At 37.6% G+C, this 25,561-nt stretch overlaps 1 protein-coding gene across 1 annotated transcript; it reads right to left on the reverse strand.

The window, feature by feature from the left end:
• Positions 1-1,520: 1,520 nt before the first annotated feature.
• LOC129928634 (uncharacterized) lies at positions 1,521-25,561 on the reverse strand. Its single transcript, XM_056043582.1, has 7 exons — positions 25,543-25,561; positions 20,966-21,080; positions 20,552-20,641; positions 17,767-17,910; positions 15,740-15,829; positions 2,831-3,000; positions 1,521-1,874 (listed from the first exon to the last, which is right to left on the reverse strand). Exons 2-6 carry the CDS (start codon positions 21,070-21,072, stop codon positions 2,868-2,870), a joined length of 564 nt encoding a protein of 187 aa, XP_055899557.1. The 5' UTR covers positions 21,073-21,080; positions 25,543-25,561; the 3' UTR covers positions 1,521-1,874; positions 2,831-2,867.

A 25,561-nucleotide genomic window follows, 5' to 3' on the forward strand; every position in this document is an offset into this window, starting at 1 on the left:
TTTTGTGCAATCATTCTGGCCAGCATTATTTAATAAAGTTGTTAGGGTTTTGCAAAAGTATCTGTATAAGAACTCTGTGTTTCTCCAGTCCTTTGGCATCAAGAATAGGAGAGACTAAAACATTGTGCTGTACAGATTCTATCTGCTGCAAGGAGGATTTCAAGTTTAACTCTTGATCACAGTGGACTGGGAGTCAGAATCGACCCCTTCATTTCTTTACAATCAGGCTCATAAATTGCTTATCATTTGATGGACATTCAATTATAGGCATACCTGTTCTCAAAATCATTATGTTACGTTTGAGTATCCATAACCGTGCACATGCATACACTGAGTTCTATATTTTATAATAAATATAGGCCTTACATTTCTTTTTAATTGCTTAGCATATAGCCTCTAAAAAGTGCTAATAGCACTGTCTACAGATGTAGGCTATTACATTATTTCAAAAAATGTGTTAGGTTGAATTAAAATGATATTATAAAACCTTTAACAATTTAATACATAGTGACATCCATGCAGCTCTTCAATGGCCTTATCGGCCCATTTTGGTACCATTTGCCTAAATGACTAGCCAGTCCGCCCCTGCTCTCAAATCTGTTTGTTGTATTGGAGATATTTTTCTGTTTTAATTGATGTTATAAACCAGTGAAACAGTCATATTTCTTTTATGGCATTATTGTTGACATTCATGGCTGGGAAACAATAGCTCTCGATCGCTCCTTGTGGCTCAAGTGTCGGAGTCTCAGGATACAAGGCAGGTGCCAAAGATAGTGGCCAGCATGAAAGAACTCAGAGCTAACAAAAGGCTGAGAGAAGCAGGCCTATCTTCAGAAGACCCAACTAACCTATGTTTGTGGCCAGCGTTTTAAAGTGAGGATTGGACTTTATAGCCATTATGAGTTCAAAGGAAATGATAAATGTGCTAACCGGATGATGAGCTATATATAATGGCTTAAAAACAGCTATTTTATAATTTTAGAGGACGTGGACTTAAGATATCTTCCATTTTTGATTAATAAAGATTTATTTAACAAGAACACATATTTTCCTTATCTATACTATATCAATTCAAGAAGCTATATTGGTCGAGCTGTACTTGGCAGGGAATTACAATAATAAAAAGAAGACCTGCATGATAAAAAAAAAAGTCTGTTTAGATCATGAAAATAGTATAAAATGTAAACTCCCAAGTTTCCAAACTTGTATTTACAAAGATTCAATGTGAGTTGATGCAACTATCAGATAGAAAGACATTTTTTTTTTGTCTTTCAAATGCCTTTCAAATGTTTCTTCAGAATTAAATATTATTACATCCTAATCAAAACCAGCAGTGCGCCTGGCAGGGTTTGAACCCAGGGTCACTGAGGACAATCCAGAGCACATACAGCATGACCATGGGCCCATTTTAGAAAGTAATGACATTTAAAAAAAAAGGAAAACAAAATTGACTTATCAAACAAAGCAACAAGAAATAAGCACTAGCATGGATCAATAAAGAACCAGCAATAGATAATTGGTTATAATGAATACAAGTTTTATTGAAAAAAAGTCCAAATGAAAAAGATTTAATAAAATCTAAATCTTGCTATTGACTAAAAAATATGAATATTCCTTCCATAGACCTAACTTTCTGTTCAACAGCAGGGTGGTATTAGGTGTAGCACATAGCACACATTGTAAAGAATACATTTTTGTTTCCTTATAGCAAGACATCATTCTGCATTTCTTGACTTCACAAAATAGTAGATTTAACATTTTGACCAATTTTTTAGTCGAAAAGAAAATGGAAAATCATGTTAAAACAATTCTGTAAGTACCTAATATAAAATGTGACTTGAGTGATTGTTTCTTTTCTTACATAACATGCAAGCCTGAAATATAGAGAGTGAAGGTTTAAGTCAGCGTAAAGAAACTTCATTAAACATATTTTTTCTATCTAATAGGGCCTGATTTAGAGGTGTGGATTCCCCGGGGCAGTAGCCCCGCTGCCCTGTCCTTAAACCAGCCCTGGTACCTATACTAAAACGCTACCCCGGACACACATACATCAGTCAGTCAGTCAGTGGTATTTTGCAAATATAGTATTAGTATAGATAACATGGATTTAATATGTTATGTATCATTTTTATGTTTCATCCACTTTCTGTGATTTTTTTAAAAACAAAGCGATAAATATTTTCTAGGTGGGAAGCGTGGTCGAGAGGCCAAGTGCGCTTGAACTTGGCTTGGCTAGGGGGCTCGAGGTTCGACACCCGACTCTGGCAGAGTTGTGTTTACTGAGCGCCTAAAGGCAGCACGGAAAACCAACTCCTAGATATCCCCTCCCCCCCACCGGTCCACAAATGAGATTGGACCAAAAGCGCTCTGAGCATGCTATAAGCATAAAAGTAGCGCTATATAAAAGCTATAATAATAATAATATAGATAGTTTTAGATGAGTTACTTTAAATGTTAGTTCTCTGTAGATTCTGTTTGACTAAACAAGGCACAATGTATACATGTTTGTTAAATGTAAAAGAAACATGAAATGTATCCGAATTATTTGGTAAACGCATTTTAAATTAATTGCTTTTAGTTGTACAACAGATAAAATACACTTAACAATAATTGAGCGAAAGAGGGGAGACAATTCATTTGTTAAAATCTTTAAAGTTAAGCCGAGTTATCTAACTTTTTTTTTTTTTTTTAAATCTTTGACTTAATTCTAAACGCATCATATCCGCAAGGGATTTGCTTCATAGAATATGGTTGTTGGTGTGGAGTCTATAAATCTTATCACTAGTAAATAGATCTAGAGCCTACGAATGTTTTAAAAAACGGTTCATACCAAATACTTCACTTCGTTGGTCATTATGTGTTGTATTTTATGGCGTAGCCCTCACTGACCGCTTCTTGCCTGGACTATGAGGACTTGACAGGTAGTCGTACATGTCTGCAAAGTTTGAGATATCTTCTGTTTGACAGTGGAAGCCAAGGTTAAGGTTGCAGGCTCTTTTCCTGTAAAGGTGAGTCAACAGTTATACAAATTGTTGAAACCAGTTTTACTACAGTTTATTAACAGTTTATAGCGCGCAATTTGTACGTTATAATGGTAGTTCCAGACACAAAACCACCGGTACTTAATTGTAAGCCTATTGATTTAAATTTCAATTCTGATGAAAACATACATTGCTTAAATTCTAATGTGTTAGTAAACAAATACCACAAATAAAAGTTTTTGGAAAAAAACAAAACAAACGAAATTCCATTTTCTTAAATAACCTGCAAATCTTATCTTATATAATACACACGTTACTTCAAAAAAGAAGATGATTACGTCCTACGCGTCATGCATTCAGTCATGCATATTAACCAATGACTTAAATTCAGCCAAGTCACTGGTTTTCCTGGCTAGCTCAGGCAACCCATTCCATGCTCTAATAGCACTAGGGAAGAAGGAGTATTTGTACAAATTTGTCCTAGCATATGGAACGAGGAATGTGCCTTTATCTTTGTGTCTTTCAGAGTATTTTATTAAACTTTGTTTTTGTATTTGAAGATTATGGTTCAGTGTTTTATGTATGATTGCTACTTTACTTTTGAGTCTTCTATCCTGAAGGCTTTCTAAATTTAGTGATTTTACCAAAGGTGCTACTCTAGTCAAATGTGAATATTCGTTTGTTATGAATCTCACTGCTCTATTTTGTGTCTGTTCCAGTTTCTTAATGTTTTCGTGAGGAGGGGTCCCAAACAGAGAATGCATATTCTGTTATTGGTCTAACCAAGGTTAAATAACATTTTAGTTTTATGTTCTTATTTGATTTATAGAAATTTCTTTTAATAAACCATAATGCTTTGTTTGATTTTTTGATAGCTTCATCAATATGAGGATTCAATTAACTGCAGAGGCCGAAAAAGGCTGCGTATATGTCTAAATCTCATCAACGGACAATCCCATAAGGTTGCAGATCCCAAGCCTCCTTCACAGATTGTCAATAACTGGGGGATGATCGAGAACATTAAACCCTCGGACTAGTCCAAGTTTTTTATTGTTAACAAAGCTTATATCAACTCACTCTGTCTGCCTGTCTGTCTGTCTGTGTTGTCAAAAGTTTGTACACGTTATTTCTCTCACATCCAATCTTGGATTAAGCGGAAATTTTTGCACAATTATTTCTTTTACCTATTGGTAATTATTTTATTTTCTTGAAAAAGGGAAAGAAATCGTAATAGAAAGATGTGGTGGCATAAGTTGAGTTAGTCCCCTTGAGGACTCGGTGCCCTGGGTGAAAATTTTTTGTGTATAAAAAAAATAACTATCTTGTAAACATTCACCAAGATACCCCATTCTTCACTCCCCCTTTCATACACGTGATAGGATCATAGGGACCTGAGAAAGCTAAAAGCTACACAAAAAACAATTGGTAAAAATATTTCAAACCTAATATTTCTAATCGCACAGATTAATGATGTTTAGGTTTATCGTAAATACCATTACATGACTGATCCAAACTAATTGATACAATTACACTTAATATAAGCTTTGTGTTTTTTTTTTAAGTATTTTAAAATGTTTTTCTTGTTTTTCTCGTCTTATGACAACTACTGTGTTTCGCTAAACAACAGTCCGTCTCAACAATTGTGATACAAAAACACTGGATTGTGTTTAAAATGGTAATGTAATCAATGGTACCAAATTAAAAAAAAATCGATTTCTGTGACATTTTAAAAATCTGAATCTCACATCGAGTATGCCTTCAGACCTATGTATATCATAGAAGTATCTAAACATCATAAAACGAAGATATACGACTATTGGACATACAAAAGGTTTAAGTTATCCACACTGATAAGAAAACCCTTTTGACCCACTTTATGATTCCTTAGGGTGCATAAATAGTCAAATCGTTAAACAGCAGATGTTATTTTAAACTGGAAAAAAAATGGGAAAAAGGGGGGGGGGGGGGAACCGGCGTATTAATACTAGGAAAAAATTCAAAAAAGGTGACATTGATGAATTAATTTAATTATCGAATGAGCTCATTTTGCCTTAACTAGTCAGTTGACCACGTGACCTAGTTTGGACGCATTTCTTCATCCAGAGTTATCAAAATGTCAATTTGTTTTTCACTGTGTTCCCCTTGCTATGGACAAGCACGTTTGTGTTTGGCCAGTTTCACTAAATCATTCTGTTAAGTGCAGGGGGAATTTAGCGTTAAACGGCAGTGGTGGAAGGGAGGAGAGGGGGGGTAATAAGGTAAAGAACAAAGTAGCCCAAACGATGATTCCATTGGCCTGGAGTTAGTGTCGAGCGTAATAAATCTTGCGGAAGAACGAACGAGAAAAATCCGCCCGGAAATCGTCACAGAGAAGATCTGAGCAAACAGGACTTGGTGCGCGCCAACTCTTTAATTTTAATCGTTGCCAAATAGCAAAGAAACTATTCTTCACGACTTGATGACTTGCCAGATTGGCTTTGTCAGATCAAAACAATATCGCAATGACGATATCTCCAGGGAGAGAGAGAGAGAGAGAGAGGGAGGGAAAGAAATAGAGAGGGGGAGATAGAGAGAGGGAAATTGGGAGGGAGAGAAATAGAGAGGGAGAGATAGAGAAAGGGAAAGAAAGAGACAGAGAGGGGGAAAGGAGAGAAAAAGGGATAGAGGAGGGAAAGATAGAGAGAAAGAAGAAGAGTGGAGAAAGAGAGAGAGAGAGAGAGAGGGGATGGAAAGAAAGTGAGAGAGAGAGGTGAGGGAGAAAGAGAGAAAGAAAGAGAGAGAAAATTATACATCTATATAATTTCCCTTGCATGACAATAGTGAAGGTGTGTGAAGAAACAAGTCCTTTTAAGTATAAACTGCTTTTTATAGTGAAGCATTCAAACATAACACATTTACAAGGCTAACATTATCTACAGATAACAAACTCCACTAGATGACTTCCTTATGCATATTTTTAACACACTCGTCACTTCCCGCAAGTCCCCTAACTTTCCGATACCCAACACTTGACCGTGTGTCACGGTTGACCACAACCAGGTGTATGTTTTGGAACACTGATGCTTAACCTACAGCCCACAAGCCATATGGCCCACAAGCTGAAAATATTTGGGAGTCACCGTTATGGGGCATAAGCTAATATTCAGTTGCTATTACATTATTATTATGTTGTATCTTGGAAGCGGCCATAAACATATGCTTAACTATAGAATCAACTATTGCTAGGAGTCAGTGAGCTCTGCACAAGTTCTTCTATTGACATTCTAGCTCATGATTTCTTCATAGACGGCGAGCGAAATGTTCAGGTAGACATTTGTATTGATTCATTTCTTTACTGAATACTAAGAAACATTGGAGTCGAGTGAGGTATTCCTCATAAGCTGTGTTCAAAACTATAAAAATCGTAAGCCAAATTTAATCTTAAGAAGATTTTTGTAAAAATATATAAGGATCAAACTGTATGGCCTATTACGTAAGCTAAATTCATCCCCCCCACATAACATAAACTGTCAAATTTGTATGAAAATCGTTTGATCCGTTTTCTAAATATCCGTTCCGTTTCCAGCAAATTTTTACACTCTGTCTGTCTGTCTGGTAAAAAGTTTGTACACGTCATTTCTCCCACATTTGTATTACAAAAAGTATCAACTTGATCAGAGAATGCGTGAGGGAGAAATACCGTTAACAATTTTTTTTAAGGGGACTAACCCCAACAAATTTAGCCATATCTGTGAATGCTGAAGTATTAGTTTCCTTGTTGCTATTAAACAAATTAATGAAATAATTAATTGTCTAATTGGTTAATTAAAAAAAATTATTCATGTCTTGTCTCTGTCAATGAATAATTGTGCGAAGTTTCAGCTTGATCCGAGAATGGGTGTGGCAGAAATAACGTGTACTCACTTTTTACCAGACAGACAGACAGACAGACAGAATGAGCTGATATACGCTTTGTAAAAACAATAGCCACTAGATTTAGTGTCCAGTTAGAAAAAAAACATCTGAAGTTTAAAAGAGATAGAAATGTATTGCCATTCATACAATGGCAATATTAGACATAGAAGAGAGAAATAAATCACCGTTCTCGCAATTCTGCTTCTTAATACACTATTTTACCACTAAATTGAACGACGCTACTTCGAGTGAGAATTGTTCTGCTGACAACGAAAAAAAAAAAAAAAGAAAGATGAATAGAAAAGAATATGAAGGGTAACAAGGTTAAACAGAGATTCCGCTCCCCACATGCACTCTCTCTTCCACCATCTCTAATCTATAATGTATCACTCGTCTTAAAAATGATTGGGCTTGGGGACATCCAGGGGAGTGGGTGGGTTGAGGAGGAGGGGAGTAAAATACCAAATGGTAGAAACTAGAGAACGTGAAAAAAAAAAAAGTCCCCTGGGAAATCTTCAGTTTCTAATTCCAAGTCAGCAGAAAGTTTAGAAATTGAACCCCTGGCTAAACACCTGACGTAGTGCAACAAAACGTTCTTGGTAACCTCCGCCACACAATATAGTCCCATAGTGCCGAAACCTGAAAGTCAAGATGAGGGCATGCTAGACATGGAGGCATATGTTTTACTGGTACCTAAGTACTCATTAATATGTTTTCTTTTATTTTTGGTGTATGCTCTTCTCTTTGAAGTCCCCAATTTTCTTTTTAGCACACGCTCTGTTAGAGATATATTCAGCTGCTATCAAGTTTATGGCATCTTTGAGCTTCGAACAAAACAAAACAAAACAAAAACTGGGTTTAATCTTAGTCTACGTTTTAGTTCTTGTTTTTCTTACTGGTCTCATTTATACTTATTTTTTTAAGCCAACAGTCACAGGTTTTTTATTCCTTATATACACACACACGCAAAACTTTTGTATAGCACTACTTTCATGCTTAGTGCGCTAAGGTACAATCTCTTTTTGGGGGGGGGGGGAAGAGGAATATCTGGGACAAGGTTTCCGTCCTGCTCGAGTCGGGATTCGAACCCTAAGTTGGCAGTCAAGTGGTTGATATCGTGTGATGTTCCATTAACATACGTTTTCTCAATACTTAGTGCGGGTTCAGCTGTAACTATTTTGTAACAACAAGAAGAAGAATGTCTCTGTCACAGAACCCAGAACAGTCTCTGTCACAGAACCCAGAACAGTCTCTGTCACAGAACCCAGAACAGTCTCTGTCACCGAACCCAGAACAGTCTCTGTCACAGAACCAAGATCAGTCTCTGTCACAGAACCCAGAACAGTCTCTGTCACAGAACCAAGATCAGTCTCTGTCACAGAACCCAGAACAGTCTCTGTCACAGAACCCAGAACAGTCTCTGTCACAGAACCAAGATCAGTCTCTGTCACCGAACCCAGAACAGTCTCTGTCACAGAACCAAGATCAGTCTCTGTCACAGAACCAAGATCAGTCTCTGTCACAGAACCAAGATCAGTCTCTGTCACAGAACCAAGATCAGTCTCTGTCACAGAACCCAGAACAGTCTCTGTCACAGAACCAAGCTCAGTCTCTGTCACAGAACCAAGATCAGTCTGTCACAGAACCCAGAACAGTCTCTGTCACAGAACCCAGAACAGTCTCTGTCACCGAACCCAGAACAGTCTCTGTCACAGAACCAAGATCAGTCTCTGTCACAGAACCAAGATCAGTCTCTGTCACAGAACCCAGAACAGTCTCTGTCACAGAACCAAGCTCAGTCTCTGTCACAGAACCAAGATCAGTCTGTCACAGAACCCAGAACAGTCTCTGTCACAGAACCCAGAACAGTCTCTGTCACCGAACCCAGAACAGTCTCTGTCACAGAACCAAGATCAGTCTCTGTCACAGAACCCAGAACAGTCTCTGTCACAGAACCAAGATCAGTCTCTGTCACAGAACCCAGAACAGTCTCTGTCACAGAACCCAGAACAGTCTCTGTCACAGAACCAAGATCAGTCTCTGTCACCGAACCCAGAACAGTCTCTGTCACAGAACCAAGATCAGTCTCTGTCACAGAACCAAGATCAGTCTCTGTCACAGAACCAAGATTAGTCTCTGTCACAGAACCAAGATCAGTCTCTGTCACAGAACCCAGAACAGTCTCTGTCACAGAACCAAGCTCAGTCTCTGTCACAGAACCAAGATCAGTCTGTCACAGAACCCAGAACAGTCTCTGTCACAGAACCCAGAACATAACAACAGATGCTAACGTGACACATGTGAAACAGCTGTGTATTCTTAACTCTTTCTCGCCTAATTGACGATACCATCGTTGATTTGACCTCATTAAATTAAATTAATGTTTGGTTTTATGAACTTTACTTTGTGCTATATAAAAAGAGCATGCATTCTATACCAAATAAAACATTTCCCGATAACAAACAACAAAGTTATTGAAGCTTTATCATAACAGGGGTAGTGAAATAGTAATGAGCAAATTGAAGAATTCCATTGAAACGTGGAAAAATAATTACGGATAGAAAGAGTTAATGAAGGAATGGAGTCTATGTAATCTCAGTAGCTAGATCAGTAGATGTTGTCAAGCCTTTTCTCTTCTCTATTGTTATTATACGACCCCATAGTCTAATATGACGTCATAATTAATGTTGCGTTCATTATCGGTCTCCAATGGTGTGTCTCGGAATTTTAATTGCTCTTACAGTTAATAGCTACACGGGTAAGCTAACTGTTCTGAATACATCGCTTTTAGGTAACAATAGCTGTAAGGCCAGATCTTTATTCAATTTTTGTGTGTGTTCCTGAAGACTTTGTTGCGCTAACAGTATAACACTTCTTACAATTGTACAGCTACAAAATAGACAATAATTAACGCATACATTAACTGCCATCCCTCGTAGGGGGTTTTGGCTAGGATATAGTTATCTCCATAACCTGAAGGAACACTTTTGCAATAAGGTATACATTACTATACATTATGATTTCAATAAACACAGGTCTACAAAGTAAACTAAATAGTAAAAGTAAAGTTCCCCTTTCAGACCTTGTGGTCTATAAGGCAGATAATATAAAAGTTCATCTGTTTCTGTGGCTTATTGTTAACGAGGGTGTCATGTGAGGGTGTCACTACGACCAACCACCTTTACTTTCCCCCCACCTAATGTCAGGTTAGAGCTGGGTGGTCCCGAAATTTAAGTTCCCAGTCTTCACCAGGATTCGAACCCCGGTTCGGAAGCCAAGCACTTTACCGCTCAGCCACTGCGCCCCCCAAACGTAAATAGGCTTAGGTGTAAATGAAATATTTCTAGAGCTACATATCATAGTGGGCTTAACATGTTGCTTTTATAACGCACGTGGAATCAGTCAACTATACCTATGTTGTTGTTTTTTATACTTAACAAATACACAAACACACACTCACGAGCGCGCACACACAAGGACAAATGATTATGTCCACATAGTCGAGACTCTAGAACTCATCTAAGCAGAAAACTATGTGAAAAGGAACCACAATTTTCAACTTGTGTTACTTCTTTATCGAAGAGTTTAACTTTGGAATATTCGCTGACAAACGAAGTGATTCCCCAGTGCACGAGTCTCAAATATGTTAAACCTGAGGCGTGATGAGTGTTAACAGACAATCATTTAGTGCGCATGTCTGCTCCTACCAGGAAGCCATCGGAGGAACAAGAAGATTCAGGAAATCGTCTTTGATTGGCTATCACTTACACTTATGGAAGAACGAAAGAGAAAAGGAGGGGGAAGGAAGGAGGTGGCCTAGAGCCAAGAAGAGAATCTATCAAGATATTCTAACAGTACCATTTTTTTTTTGGTGGCCAACTTTTTATTTGTTTCGTATATGATAGTGAGCTCATTGACATTGTTTTTCATTCTCCTTGATCGATAAAGAAGACTAGAGCTCTGAACGCTGCACACAATGTCCGAGCTACGGGCAAATAATTGTACTAGGATTAGGGCTCTAGATCTAGACTGCTGGAGAATAGCCAATTTATTGGTTAAAGTAGTGGTGATGTGATTCTTTGGTAAGTATGCTAGGTAGTTAGATTGAAATGTTCACTTTCACCTGTCCTTAGTCGGTTGAATCGCTGGGACACCACACATGATCTGTCTATTGTCTTTATCCATTCCTATCTGTTATTTGCCTTGAAAAGAATCTCTATCAATGCCAGATATTGAGATTTAGTTGTTGCAGAAATATGGTCAGCGTTTCAAAATGACAATTGTTTTATTATAGTAGAGTAAAAGCAAGAATCCGCTGTACCGCGGGTTTAGACTATTGACTTAGGATACTAGGATTTTATTCCCTGAATTTTTATTAGAAAAAAAAAAGAAATTGTAGAGAACACACCTCTACTATTCCTCTAGCATCGGCTCTGTATTAATGAGATAACAGACAGCCTGGACATTGAACATTTGCTTTATTCCCAAATAACACACACAAGAATCAACAGAGTGAAAGTAGAATTAACATATGATAAAACTCATACAAAATCATATATCTGACACATCATATGTTCTTTCTAGGGCCAATAAAACACTCAATCGGTCATAGTCTTCTCAACCCTGTGGTCATCTAGTGACAAACCTAATGCAGTTATCTGACAGGTCATTTGGACTCCCTGGAGGAGGTGGTCGGTTGGAGATTTTTTTTGTGTGGGTCAGTTACGGTCATATGAGAACACGAAAAGAAATTCTATTTTCTTGATGGTTGGAGACAGAGAGACAGAGAGAAAGACAGAGAGAGAGAGAGAGAGAGAGAGAAAATATCATTGACTAAGAACAAAAGTAGAACATTTATTGACTAGCAACAAAAGTAGGGCATATTTTAGACTTAAGCAGTCTTGCATAAATCTACCACATACTGGTTCTAATTACAGAATGAGAAATATGGGCGTGACATGTGGCCACAAAGGTCTAGTTACTAGCAAAGGCTAAAGCGATATCAATGTGCGTTTCAGATTAGAAAATACTTATCATAACTTAGAACCATTCCTAGACAAGGTCCACAAATGAGATTGGACCAAAGCGCTCGCGCTCTGAGCATGCTATAAGCATGAAAGTATGCTATATAAAAGCCATAATTAATTAATTAAAGGCAAGCGGGCATCCAAGTTGGTCTTTATAGCATTTTCTTGAAGGCACCTCTGTTACGCCGACCACCCTTCAGCTCACTAAAAAGGATTGCATCTGGCAAACGGTTGCAAATAGAAGAACTGTGCTCTGCCCAACGATGCCGTTAAACAATAAGCAGTCATTCTACACTGACTCTTCGCTGACTTCTGTCATCAAGTGTGTGTGTGTTGTGTATGGGTGTGCGCGCGCGTGTGTGTGTATATGTGTTGTGTGTGTGTGTGTAGATATTGATAGATGAAAAGATAGTTAAATGTACTAACCAAAAGTGTTAGAACTGGTCACAGAGTGAGTCGAAGTCCAACCAGGACAGTATCAATAAACAACAATAACAACAGAGCTGGTATCTAGATCTAAATCAGCCGATCGTCGGGTCCACCTACAAATGTGTGACTCCCGGAGCAAAACACGTAAAATTGATTGAAGGCGCAGTAACTCTAGACTCTTTAGATCGCAGAGTGAGCAGACTTGACCTCCCGTTAGGTCAACCAGAATCTCTTACCCAACAAGATAACTTTAGATCCAACAGGGGAGATAATATAAACAAAACATTTGTTAAAAACAGTTATTCATGTCATTGTTTTGTAACCAAGGAGTAACTTATCGTTCCTGGGAATTGATATTTCTGTACTCTTACATCTATTGGTTTTATTGCAGTGATACCATATTTAGTTATTGTACAATGCAGACACATGCATAGTCATACCTATATATAGATCTATATCTTTAATGTAATGAAAAACAAATTTAAAATGCCTACGAAAATAATGTGCAAAGTAACAAAATTATAATTGAAATGGACTACAGTAACTCACAAAGTTTATAGTGGATGCAACGGCCACAATGCAAAAACCTACACCATACTAGTTCATGTATTTAAAAAATGACATTACATTTGTATACCGCATCTTTCATGCTTATAGCATGCTCAGTGCGCTATGGTGGAAACTAGTGTGGTGTAGTGTGGTGGGGGAGGAGCGGATGTGGACGGAGGGAGGCCTCTAGGAGAAGATTTCATTAGGCGAACAGCTCGAGTCGGATTTCGAGTTCGAGTCCCACTTGTTAGGTAGCCAAGAGGCCTTAGCCGCACATCCATCAATGTGTGAAATATTTACTAATGTCTGGTGGCCACTACGATGCCTAACTACTTTTATTTGCCTACTATTGCTTGCAGCTACCCTTTGTAACCTGGCCGACTTGGGGCCAAGTCTTAATCACAACGATTACTATCTAGGCTCTAATAGTGCCCCCCCTCTCCGCATTTTCCCGCATCGTAAACTCAAGACCGGCTGAAACAAACAAACCTCTGATCACACCAAATTAATGAGGCTTGTCAAATGTCCATTTCCATTCAATTCAATTAATTTAAGCAATACCTGAACATCTTGTTTCAATTAATATTCCCTTTCAACACGCCTAATAAAATGTATTACATACAATCAGATTAAAATAATAATGTCTGATGAAAAATGAATTTGGTTAAAAAACGAAGCGAAATGTATACGTTCTCAAAAAGGCGAATGAAAAGTAAGTTTCGCTTAATATTCAAAGCTTAAGTTTTAATAATACCATAATCACGACAAGGACTACACATCTAAGTCCGACCACTCTGTATTAGGACAAACTCCAAGGGGAGGTAATTAGGTTACTTTTCTTCACCACTATTTAGCCGTAGAGGCCATTATTTTGTTAAAGAAGACGTCAACGTCAATGGAACTAGGTGGGCAAAAAAAACCCAGAAGAAACAAGCTTGTAGTAACTTAACACCCAGGCGCTTTGTTTAACACGAGTCTATGCTTATTAGTTGACTATCTTTAATGAAATATTTTAATAACTATAGTATCCAGAATGTCGTACTACCGTCATTACTGCTTTGGGAAGCTAGAGGGCATGTCTTTACTAAATCCCATTTAGACTGACCCCTTTGTTGTCCATCACTGACTGACTCCTTTACACCAAACTGACCATTTCTGGTATCTTAATTGTTATTGACTGACCGCCCCTCCTACTGTCTAATTAGCCAGCACCTTATTAACCGTGTCTATTTTTTAATTGACGTCATCATATTTAGTTGTCCATCTTTGACTAATCCTTTCATACTTAGCTGCCATTATTTACATCGAAGATATGCCCTAGCAGGTAGAACCGACTTTTAAACTACTTTCCACGAAGCTAAAAACATCTTTCCACCGAGATACATGAGCGATAGAAAGTGCTGGGCATTTTTCGTTTTAAAACGAGGCTTTCTACGGTAAATTAATTTTAAAATACAATAACACTATTGGCAAGCAAAACGCAAGGTTTCCATGAATTCTTTGTATAACTTTATAAATGAAAAAATCAAATATCTAACAGTCGTTCAGGATTTTATTTTCTATACACAGTTTGGTCACTATCGCCATTAAACTTTCTATATAAGCTGAATCATTTTTTTATTTTATTTTATAGTTATCTTCTAGAATGAATGAAGGAAGAAAAGTATTGGTTAAAAAATTAGTCTAGAGGCAGTGGACTTGGATGTCTTGTCAGTATAGAGACAGTGGGCTTAGATGTCTTGTCAGTATAGAGGCAGTGGGCTTAGATGTCAGTATAGAGGCAGTGGGCTCAGATGTCTTGTCAGTATAGTGACAGTGGGCTTAGACAGTAAGAAGTGGGACTCATAGGGAAAATGTATTGTTTGTTCGTTAGAAAGAGTTTTACATGTTCTGAATTTTTGTTTTACCTGAATTGAAGATGATTACATCCTAGGCCAAAACAGGACGCCCTGGGGTTGGCGGCGACCAAGATTCGAACTTAAAGATGATTACATCCTAGCCCAAAACAGGGATAGTCGAGACGGCAGTTAAGAACGCACACCATCCATGTTGAACATTAATCATAATAATGTTGATGGTTTCAAGTAGTCACCCGAATGCAAATGGATGTATTTAAGTTTGAATCCCCAATGTTAATCAATGACTTAAAAACTCTGCTAAGTCGTTGGTGTTCCTGGCTGATTCAGGCAGAGAGAGAGAGAGAGAGAGAGAGAATAAGTGAAAGAAAAAGAGAAATAAAGTGTGTGTGTGTGTGTGTGTGTGTGTATGAGAGAGAGAGAGAGAGAGAGAGAGAGAAGACTGTATTTGTGATAAATTCTTACCAATGAATAAAACAAAAACAGTAGCAGACTAAAACAAAAGCTGCAAATATTAATTGAATAAAGATTAATATTTAACATTTGATAAAGTAACATAATTATGTGTGTTTAACATAATTCTCTCAAATAGCCCACGGGACGGTATATCAGCCCCATTGAATGTCCATTGACTATCTGTAGTATTGGCTGCACTGGGTAATTGGGGTTAGACTCGGGCATACAAGGACTAATTATTGTACACATTAGTTTGGGATTTAGCCAGTGACGTAACAGAAGAAGGTTTCCTCACCGACATGACGACCGCAAGCCGATTAGGAAGTTAAAACATTCATGTCATGGTGCATTCTTGATATCTTGGTTTCTAGAAGGCGACCAAGTGTATTATTGCAGCCAGAGCTAATTACTTTTTAATTGAATATTTTAAAAGACAGCGTCATTTTCGCGGGCATTTCTATTGGACTGTAAGGTCGGTACTCAGTTCGTAGTAAAGCGTCAAAAGTTTTGGGTTGATTTGGTTTGGGTTAAAAAATGTTTCTCTTACTTTTCACCTGTCACCACAACATCAGCTCCTCGGAGCATGCGCATCAGATACTTGGCCATTTCTCGCTTCCGGCTTAGTTCGGCGAGTAACCTGCAAAAGCGAATATATTATCAAACGCTATGAACGTAAGCAGTAAACGTATTGACGAACAAGAATATGAACAAACAAGTAATGTATAAAAACAAATCAAAACGAGTTCCTCTTATATGTTCAGATATTGTTATGTTGACTTCCTTCAGTCTTATCTTATATAATACAGACGTTACTTCAAAAAAGAAGATGATTACGTCCTACGCGTCATGCATTTAGTCATGCATATTAACCAATTCTGCCAAGTCACTGGTTTTCCTGGCTAGCTCTGGCAACCCATTCCATGCTCTAATAGCACTAGGGAAGAAGGAGTATTTGTACAGTCGTAGCTCGGAACCCTTTTTTTTTCATGCGACTGTAGAGCCCTTATTCTGGAGAGTCATTTCCCTCCACATACAAAGCAGGTAAAGGTGGAGTTGACTGGAAACTTCACTTTTATTTTATTTTTAAGCTGGAAAATTTGTTTTTATTTTTTTTTTCAAAAGATTTAAATATTTTCTTAGAATTTTTTTTTACATTCTCGGTCCACTCAGTAAAAGCGGTTGGTCGTTGTTCTGGTCACATAACACCCTCGCTGACTTTTTTTTCACAAACGTGCAGTGAGCGTGAATAAAAATTCATGCCCCTATATTTTGTAAACTGGTAGGGGGTGAAAGATGTCATTTTGTCGCACGCTTCTCTTTTCTCTAGCCTCAAGGTCCTTCTCACTCTTTCAAGGCCTCAACGTGACGTCCAATGAAGTGGGCACTTCCGATAGGGGGCGCTATATGGAACCGAGTTGATTGACGAGGATTAAAGAAAAACTCATCAACCTTGTAAAATGTTTTACATGTTCGGATGTTCCTTCAGAGTTGAAGATAGTTTACTTCCTAGTTCAAACTTCCCGCAGGACGACGGGGGATGGGAGCGGGCAGGATTTGAACGCTCGACCATCGATAAATCCGAACGACAGTCCAGCATGCAAACCGCACGACCAAGCAGCCATCCTTTTACTATCCTCTACACTCTAGGTGCTCGTTTCCCCAAATGAAGACCTCTCTCCCACGCACACACGATTGTGGTGGAGAAGAATTATAGGATCCACCCGGGTCGTCCAGCCTCGCTCCCTGGTTCCGAGTTCCTTTTAGGAAAAAGGAAGTTTCGACAAATTTGCTTGGAACCAGCAGATGCTGATGTTTGCTTTCATCCAAGCCAATATTGTTTTTCCCTAGAGGCATGGTTTCGTTTCTCTAGGCAGTCACTAATTTGTCACAGAGGCTAACAATAATCTTCCAAGAACACTATTTTAGTCAGAACTTCATGAAACCAAGAACCTGCATGGACCGTGGACGCTGATTTAAAAAACGATTTTCGTAGAAATGTAACATTTGATGTATATCGCTGAGAAAAGATTTACTAGCACGTTGGCCACACGAGGAAAACTTGTCTGTTATAATTTTTTCAAAGTAAATAAGAAATAAATTTAAATTAGGCTATAGAACTAGACCTAGATCTAGATCCAACATCGGTTTTGTAAAGAACTATCACTTTCGGGCATTTTCCGAATTAAAGGCCTTATTGATTCAAGAATTTAATAAATTTATGTTCAGGAAAATTTTGCGAGCCTAGATCATTGACATAAAGATATAAACCTAGATTTAAAGGCCTATCATTGGAATTATTCAATTAAAAAAATTGATCGATAACTGAGTTGTTAATTAAATTTAAAAAGGCTTCACGTTTATTGAAAGGTTATCTAAGCTTTTTTCATATTTTTACCTACATGTAATACAGATGACATCTAGATTCTAGATATAGAAGTATATCTAGTTCTAGATCGAGACTACATATTATGAGTCCTAAATCAGAAGTCTAGATCTAGTTCTAGATCTAAATGTCCATATATTGAAAGTACTAATAAATGATAGCATTTATCGACTCCCTTATGATTCACTTACCCCCTGTATTTGTCCACCTGTGGATCTTGAGACATTGACCTCTTACTGGGCTGTAAAAGGGCACTCAGGTCCCTAATACCCTTGTGACCAGCCTCCAGTTCCAGGGTGCCGCAAAGATCTGATTCAATACCTACACAATTATATCTGTCAATCGAAACAATAATTTTTAAACAATGCGCATACGTTTAGTACAGAATATATAGTTGTAGAACTTTCAATATACCAGTTATAAATACAAATTTAGATATACTAAATACACCACTAGTCGCTTTTATTACTCATAGACTCATTGCTAGTCTCATATTTAAAACGGATTGTTTGCAGTTCTAAAAGCATCCCAAGTTCCCATATAGGTCCCCTAGGTCAAGTTTATTATAGATTTTCGAACAAGAACGTAAATCTATAAATAGAAAGATTTTCTTTGGTGTATACGGTGTTCAGAATACAGACGTATACATAAGCAAAGTATTTCATAAACCATATATGAATTTTTGTGTACATTTTTCAGCACTGATGAGTGAAATTTCTAAGCGTTGCATTTCTTGTGCGTCTTTATTTTAGTTCCATTACATTGCTACGACATTGCTTCATATCGTTTCTCTTTTTTTTTCTTTCATACTGAATTTAATTGATGAAAGAAAGGGAACGGGATCTTTAAATTGAAGTGTAAACAAAGAATGAAGTACTGTAGGAGTTGTCAGTAATTTAACAACCGATTCGTTGTGAGGAAAAGTTATGCTTCGACTGTTGCACTCTGAGAATTTAGTTTCAAAGCAAGATATGGATACTTCGCTCGAAGTCAAGGGGAGGGAGACAGAGAGAGAGAGAGAGAGAGAGACAGACAGAGAGAAAAAGAGAGACAGAGAGAGAGAGACAGAGAGAAAAAGAGAGACAGAGACAAAGAGAGACAGAGAGAAAAAGAGAGACAGAGAGAGAGACAGAGAGAAAAAGAGAGACAGAGACAAAGAGAGACAGAGAGAAAAAGAGAGACAGAGAGAGAGACAGAGAGGAAAAGAGAGACAGAGACAAAGAGAGACAGAGAGAAAAAGAGAGACAGAGAGAAAAAGAGAGACAGAGACAAAGAGAGACAGAGACAAAGAGAGACAGAGAGAAAAAGAGAGACAGTGAGAAAAAGAGAGACAGAGAAAAAAGAGACAGAGAGAAAAAGAGAGACAGAGAGACAGAGAGAAAAAAAGAGAGACAGAGACAAAGAGAGACAGAAAAAGAGAGACAGAGAGAAAAAGAGAGACAGAGAGAAAAAGAGAGAAAGAGAGAGACAGAGACAAAGAGAGACAGAGAGAAAAAGAGAGACAGAGACAAAGAGAGACAGAGAGAAAAAGAGAGACATAGAGAGAGACAGAGAGAAAAAGAGAGACAGAGACAAAGAGAGACAGAGAGAAAAAGAGAGACAGAGACAAAGAGAGACAGAGACAAAGAGAGACAGAGAGAAAAAGAGAGACAGTGAGAAGAAGAGAGACAGAGAAAAAAAGAGACAGAGAGAAAAAGGGAGACAGAGAGACAGAGAGAAAAAAAGAGAGACAGAGACAAAGAGAGACAGAAAAAGAGAGACAGAGAGAAAAAGAGAGACAGAGAGAAAAAGAGAGACAGAGACAAAGAGAGACAGAGAGAAAAAGAGAGACAGAGAAAAAGAGAGACAGAGAGAAAAAGAGAGACAGAGAGACAGTGAGAAAAAGAGAGACAGAGAGAAAAAAAGAGACAGAGAGAAAAAGAGAGACAGAGAGACAGAGAGAAAAAGAGAGACAGAGACAAAGAGAGACAGAGAGAAAAAGAGAGAAAAAGAGAGACAGAGACAAAGAGAGACAGAGAGAAAAAGAGAGACAGAGAGAAAAAAGAGAGAGAGAGAAAAAGAGAGACAGAGACAAAGAGAGACAGAGAGAAAAAGAGAGACAGAGAGAAAAAAGAGAGAGAGAGAAAAAGAGAGACAGAGACAAAGAGAGACAGAGAGAAAAAGAGAGACAGAGAGAAAAAGAGAGACAGATAGAGAGAGAGTGTAAATTTCCCCTTTTGGACCATGTGGTTTATAGTACATATGAAAGAGAGAGAGACAGAGAGAGAAAGAGAGTCAGAAAGAGAAAGAGAAAAAGGAAAGAGACCCTTGTAGACCATGTGGTTTATAGGACATATGATGTAAATGTCATCTGTTTCTTTGGCCCACAGTTAACGTGGGTGTCATATGGCCAGCACAACGACCAACCACCTTTACCTTTTCTCAACTAATGTCAGGTACCCATTTTAGTTCGAGTGCCTAAATACACTGAAATTTAAAATCTCAGCCTTCACCGAGATTCGAACCCATGACCCTTGGTTGGAAGCCAATAACTTGGGCAGTCAACCACTATACCTATCTTTTAAAGCCATCGACAAGTTGTTAAAGAAACGAATATAACACCATCCTAACTGCTATCAGGTTCATTGAGCCCTGGCCACCTGGGGGGGGGGGGAATAATTGTAAATAACATTCATAATATAAAAGACTCATCTCGCATGGAAAGAAGAACTGTGTTTTACAATTAAATTGATAATAAATAAACATAAATTGATAGAGCTTCTGCGAATCAAAGAAAAGTTATTTAAAGTCGAGCGAAACTGGATCCATTAAACCTAGACCTATATTCATTTGCCATATAAGAGATAAAAACCCATAAGTTTAAAACACATTTTTCTATTGTTGTCATTAAAAAAATACATGTATAAAATACGAAACAATATGAAATTTATTTTCACATCTTGTTAAGACGGGAGGATATAAAGTGAAATAACTTACAATGCTTTGTCTAAGTCTGAATTTAAAGAACGAATTGAACTTGTGACTTCTGCCAGCTGATTCTGTATAGTGTTCATCTTTTGAATTAGTCTGCGTAGTCATAAAAAAGGGTATAACAATTGTAAACACAGTGGCTATTGATTACAGCAATAAAACATTTATATTTTACATAGACATATTATAATAAAACATTCTAGGCATAGGGTAAAGGGTTATTGGAGTTATAACAGATTTTATTACTAGACTAGCACATATTATGTAAGATTGATCTAGATCTGTACTTTCTTACATTCAGTTTTGCGACATTATCATGAAATGATTATTGAGTCAGAGAATGTGTGTTATAACTGAGAATTTATTCACTTCTAATAGATATGTAATTTAAAATTAAAGGGATGTCACCCTTTCACTTACGTGTTCTGCAATGCTTCATGCCCCTGACTTGACTCGCATAAGACGGCTCTGTTGAACAACAAAAGTAAAGCCAAAGTGTTGTAGAAAGCGTATAACCAAGACTCCATCTGCCAATCTGTGGATGAAAAAGAAACAGATGTAGTGGCATTCTGTACCAAAACTGTTCTTCCATTGTGAAAATGTTCCCTGGATTAGGAAATGCATACTAAAAGTTCATCACAGTAATCTGCATGTCGTTCTACCGATTCGTTGTTAGGCGGAGAGATCCATTCAACGTTTATATAGTAGTGGTCCACATTTCTCACTTTTCATTTGTAACGTTTCTCATACGCTTTCATCATAAGCAAATATATTGGGCATTTCTAGGCAAGACATATGACCATGCCATTATTGCTCCCAGTCAGAGGGCTTTGCTGCTGCAGTTTAAAAGTTTTCCATAATGACTTAAGGGGTAGATGACAAGACATAATGTTGGCATTTTATGAATCTCGATCCTGGTGGTATGAGACGTGAGATGAACTATTGAAAAATTAGAGCAGGAAGGACTCAATCCTCCCGTAGTGCTCTGGCAAGAAACTGGGCCGTTCGGCGTAATGCCTCGTAGCTACCATACAAGTCGAGTGACTGGTCAGACACGCCCCCCCCCCTTTTAGCTCTCGGAGCTGGGAACACTCGTACAAGATATGCGACACTGTTTCGAAGCTCTCTCCACAGTGACGGCATCGGGAGTCTTAGTTCGGGCCGAACTGGGCAAAGTATGCACCAACAGGACAATATTCCGTTCTACACTGTGCAATGATTGCTTGTTCTGACCTCCTTAACCGCCACCACGGATCGTCGCCGTCTGGGTGACGCATGTGTTGCAAGACACTACGTGCTCTGTCGGATTCCTCCCAGGACTTGAACCACTTCTCTTGAATGAGTGCTCGGAGTTCTGCCGTTGCTTGTAACAACGTGCTTAGTGCTTCGAGGTGTGTGACTGCAAAAGCTCCCTCTCGTACAAGGGTATCTGCCGTTTCATTGCCCCTCACGCCGCAATGTGAGGGCGCCCACTACATAAAAACGACAGCTCCAATGGCTCGGCGAATGTTATGTGCGGCGCCGACTGCCTCTTCTATTACGTGCGACCCTCCCCCGCCGCCACCCAAAGCTAGGAGACTGGAGCGAGAGTCGGTGACTAGTACTACAGTAGTAGCGCTAGTTTCATGTTGGGTCATTCGGGCTCTAATAGCCTCGAATGCCCGAGTTATCCCTGTTAATTCAGCGTCCATGGAGCATGCAGCGAAGCCGCATGGACCAGAGAGTCGATCTGGTTTTGTCCGTTCTGGGTAGACTATAAGAGCCCCATACCCAGATCTATCTGGGTCACTCAATACTGACCCATCAGTATAACAGAAAATGGCATCTGATGGGTAGGACTTTCATGTAGCTGATGCCAAATTTTGGAGCATGGCAGGTGTTAATCGCCTCTTAGTGGCTCCATGGCTGTGTGAGACCAGAATTCTAAAGGGACGGGATGAAGATGATTCCATCTTTTGTAAAAGAAAATTTAGAGTGGGTTATCGTGTGGGCAGCACAATGATCTCCCATCTTTACTTCTAGTAGAATTTCATTTTGAATTATTAGGTAAATAATAAATAATGATTAAACTTTGTTTTATTCAAAATACTGATAGTTTAGAATTTACAAACAAATTTTGTGAGCTATTATAAGAGAAGCAACCTATTCCAATTTTAGCTAATCAAAGTGTAATGCTATTTAAGGGTTGACCAATAAAATTACACGATGTTAAATATATTTTTAATCACAGATTTCATTACACGTTCGTGTAAGATGTAAATGTCAAATGTCAACTGAACCAGATTTGTAAGGAAAAAAATATTGTGTTGCGTGTTGCTCGATTTTTTTTTATAGGTCTGTTACAAAGTGATAACGTCATTTCTGGAGGCATTCAAGGAAGATAGATCATTAGACAGAGATAACATTTGTGTACAAGTGATTTCCAGTATCATGCCGCCAAGAGATGTAAGATTTGAGTCTCGTTTCGTTAGTTCTAGTCTGACATGCTAAATGTATTTCGCAATTGTGACTCGATGTTATTTTATGTGGAGGTTTGCAGTTTTCTTTTACATAGTGTATTGAAATAAAGATTTAATAAATAGATGTTATTTTTGTTTGGAAAGACAGAGAGAAAGAAAGAGAGAGAGAGAGAGAGAGAGAGAATATGAGAAAGAAAGAAACATAACAATTCAAGCGAGGAGAGAGCGAGCAAGCGAGATAAATTTGTGAGAAAGAAAGAAACATTACAGATCGCTGATGAACTGTTGGCCAGCTAATGACATGTTAATTAGAACACATGATTAGATAGAAATATTTGGGATTTATTTTTAAATATTTACAAAGTTATTCAGTTTAATTTTCTTGGTTTTGCAAGATGGGGGAAGGAGTTATTTCAAGTAATGTCCTTGACATTTGGGTGACCGTGACATGGAAAAGGAAATAAAAAACCCCCACCAACAATGGCTACCTTCAAGACTAAGAGACCAACTGGGTATTGGGTAAAGAAATGAAAAACAAAAACAAACAAACAAGGTTACAAAAACAGTTTGTGTGGAAACACAAACTCAATTACCGGCCAACGAAGTGATCGCTCAGGCAGGTAAAAAAGGCAGGTTTCAATATTTTCACAAAGAATTTCAGAAACTATGAACTACAAAACTATCAAAAGATACAAAAAGAAGAGACGTACTCATTTCTGAAGTGTTAAAAATACTATTGTATTTGCAGTTCAGCTAACGACTTTATATGTAGAATTATTTATGTTATTATTATTATTATTACATTGTTGATATTTGTGTGTATTCAATGAACTGATATTTATGAAGATATAGTTAATAAAAGTGAACCTGGCCTAACTGGTGTTATTGAATGATAAAATGTAAAGGGCCATTATCTCATTCAAAGCATCAAGAAATAGAACTTTTCCCTTGATTTAAGTGTGCTATGTGTGCCATGGAATAACACACTTCTCGTGGATAACATAAAACACTACTTTTTAATTGCTGTTTCAAATTATATTTCCCTTATATGCATATTAAATAGATTTTTTTTTAACTTTTAATTACTGGTAAATATAAGTAGTTAATAGGACAGAAATTATTAATTGATAATCTCTTGATTTGTAATGCGGTCTTGAAATTTAAATTAAATTTGTTTGGTTTACTAGTTTTTAATCATATGTAAATTATGAATGTTATATAATTATTTATTTATATTATGCCTTTAGTTATTTTGTCTAGTCAATGATAAATATGTAAAACTATTAACAATTTTTCAAAAAAAAAAAAAAGAGTCCAGAATAAATGTTCGGACGTAAAAGAGTAGTGCGCCTTGGGTACAGAGTTATCTCAGAAATATCAACACTTATGCAATCAACAGGGCACTCTGATGTCGGTCAAACAAAGCACTAGTCACGTGTTGATCTACGAGAATAGAGCGAGACTTGCACGTGAACTGATAGCATTGGGATAAAATAAAAGTGTGTGTGTGGGGGGGGGTGAGTGAGAACGGAAAATACATCTACAAACTGAGAGTATAACAAGAAAGATCATGGTCCATATAAATGTGTATATGACAAAGTATCTAGATCCCATCTGGGTCTGTGCAAGTGAGTTACTGTATTCTTCAGTAATTGTTGAACTCAAAGCTTTATGATTCTGAACATTTATATGTATTGAAGATGTAATGAGAAAAAGCAAGGTGAGTGCCAGGCAGAGAGATAGAGAGAGAAAGAGAGAGAGAGACTTTTGAAAAAATTAATTAGGCCTACTATAAATAAATTAATAATTGGTTCATTGTTTTTATTGATTCATTTGTTGTCATCGACAATGAATAATCGTGCAAAGTTTCAACTTGATGTACAAGATTTGTACCAGACAGACAGAGTGACAGACTGAGTTGATATAAACTGTATACAATGTTAAGAGGAAGGGGAGCGAGAGAAAGAGAAAAAGACCGAGCAAGAGAAGGGCTGGAGAAAAAAGAAAGTGATAAAACACATTTATTCCTGATCATGCAAATGTTCTTTCCTCTCTTCTGTTGATCAAACACAATTTTGAGTCCCGGCCATTTTATAGCAAGTAATAGAAGGGAAATGTAATGTTACAATGAACGCAAGGGTAATAACTCTCTGTGTATGTGTAGTCTGACTACCTTACGGGGGGAGGGGGGAGAGACGGTGGAAAACGAAATCTCCTGGACTGTATTAGAAATTGGTGCCCTAAAAAATGTTTTTGATGCATACATAATAGATACTTATTAGTTATGTAACAATGGGATCATGTGATCGAGACAGTGTTATAAAATTGTATTTTTATTATGGATATGTGATTGGAACAATGTTCGATTATTCAAACACTATATCAAAGCCGGGGATACTAATATAAAGTACGAACCCAAACAGAAATACTTTTTAAATAAATACTAAACATTTATTCTAGAACTTAAAATTACTATAATGATAAACATACTTTATAAATAAACAATGTATTTCATTTTTATACATTTACAACAGTTACCTGAAACAGTTAACACATC

The sequence above is a fragment of the Biomphalaria glabrata genome, chromosome 10, assembly GCF_947242115.1.
Source record: "Biomphalaria glabrata chromosome 10, xgBioGlab47.1, whole genome shotgun sequence".
NCBI classification, from domain to species: Eukaryota; Metazoa; Mollusca; class Gastropoda; family Planorbidae; genus Biomphalaria; species Biomphalaria glabrata.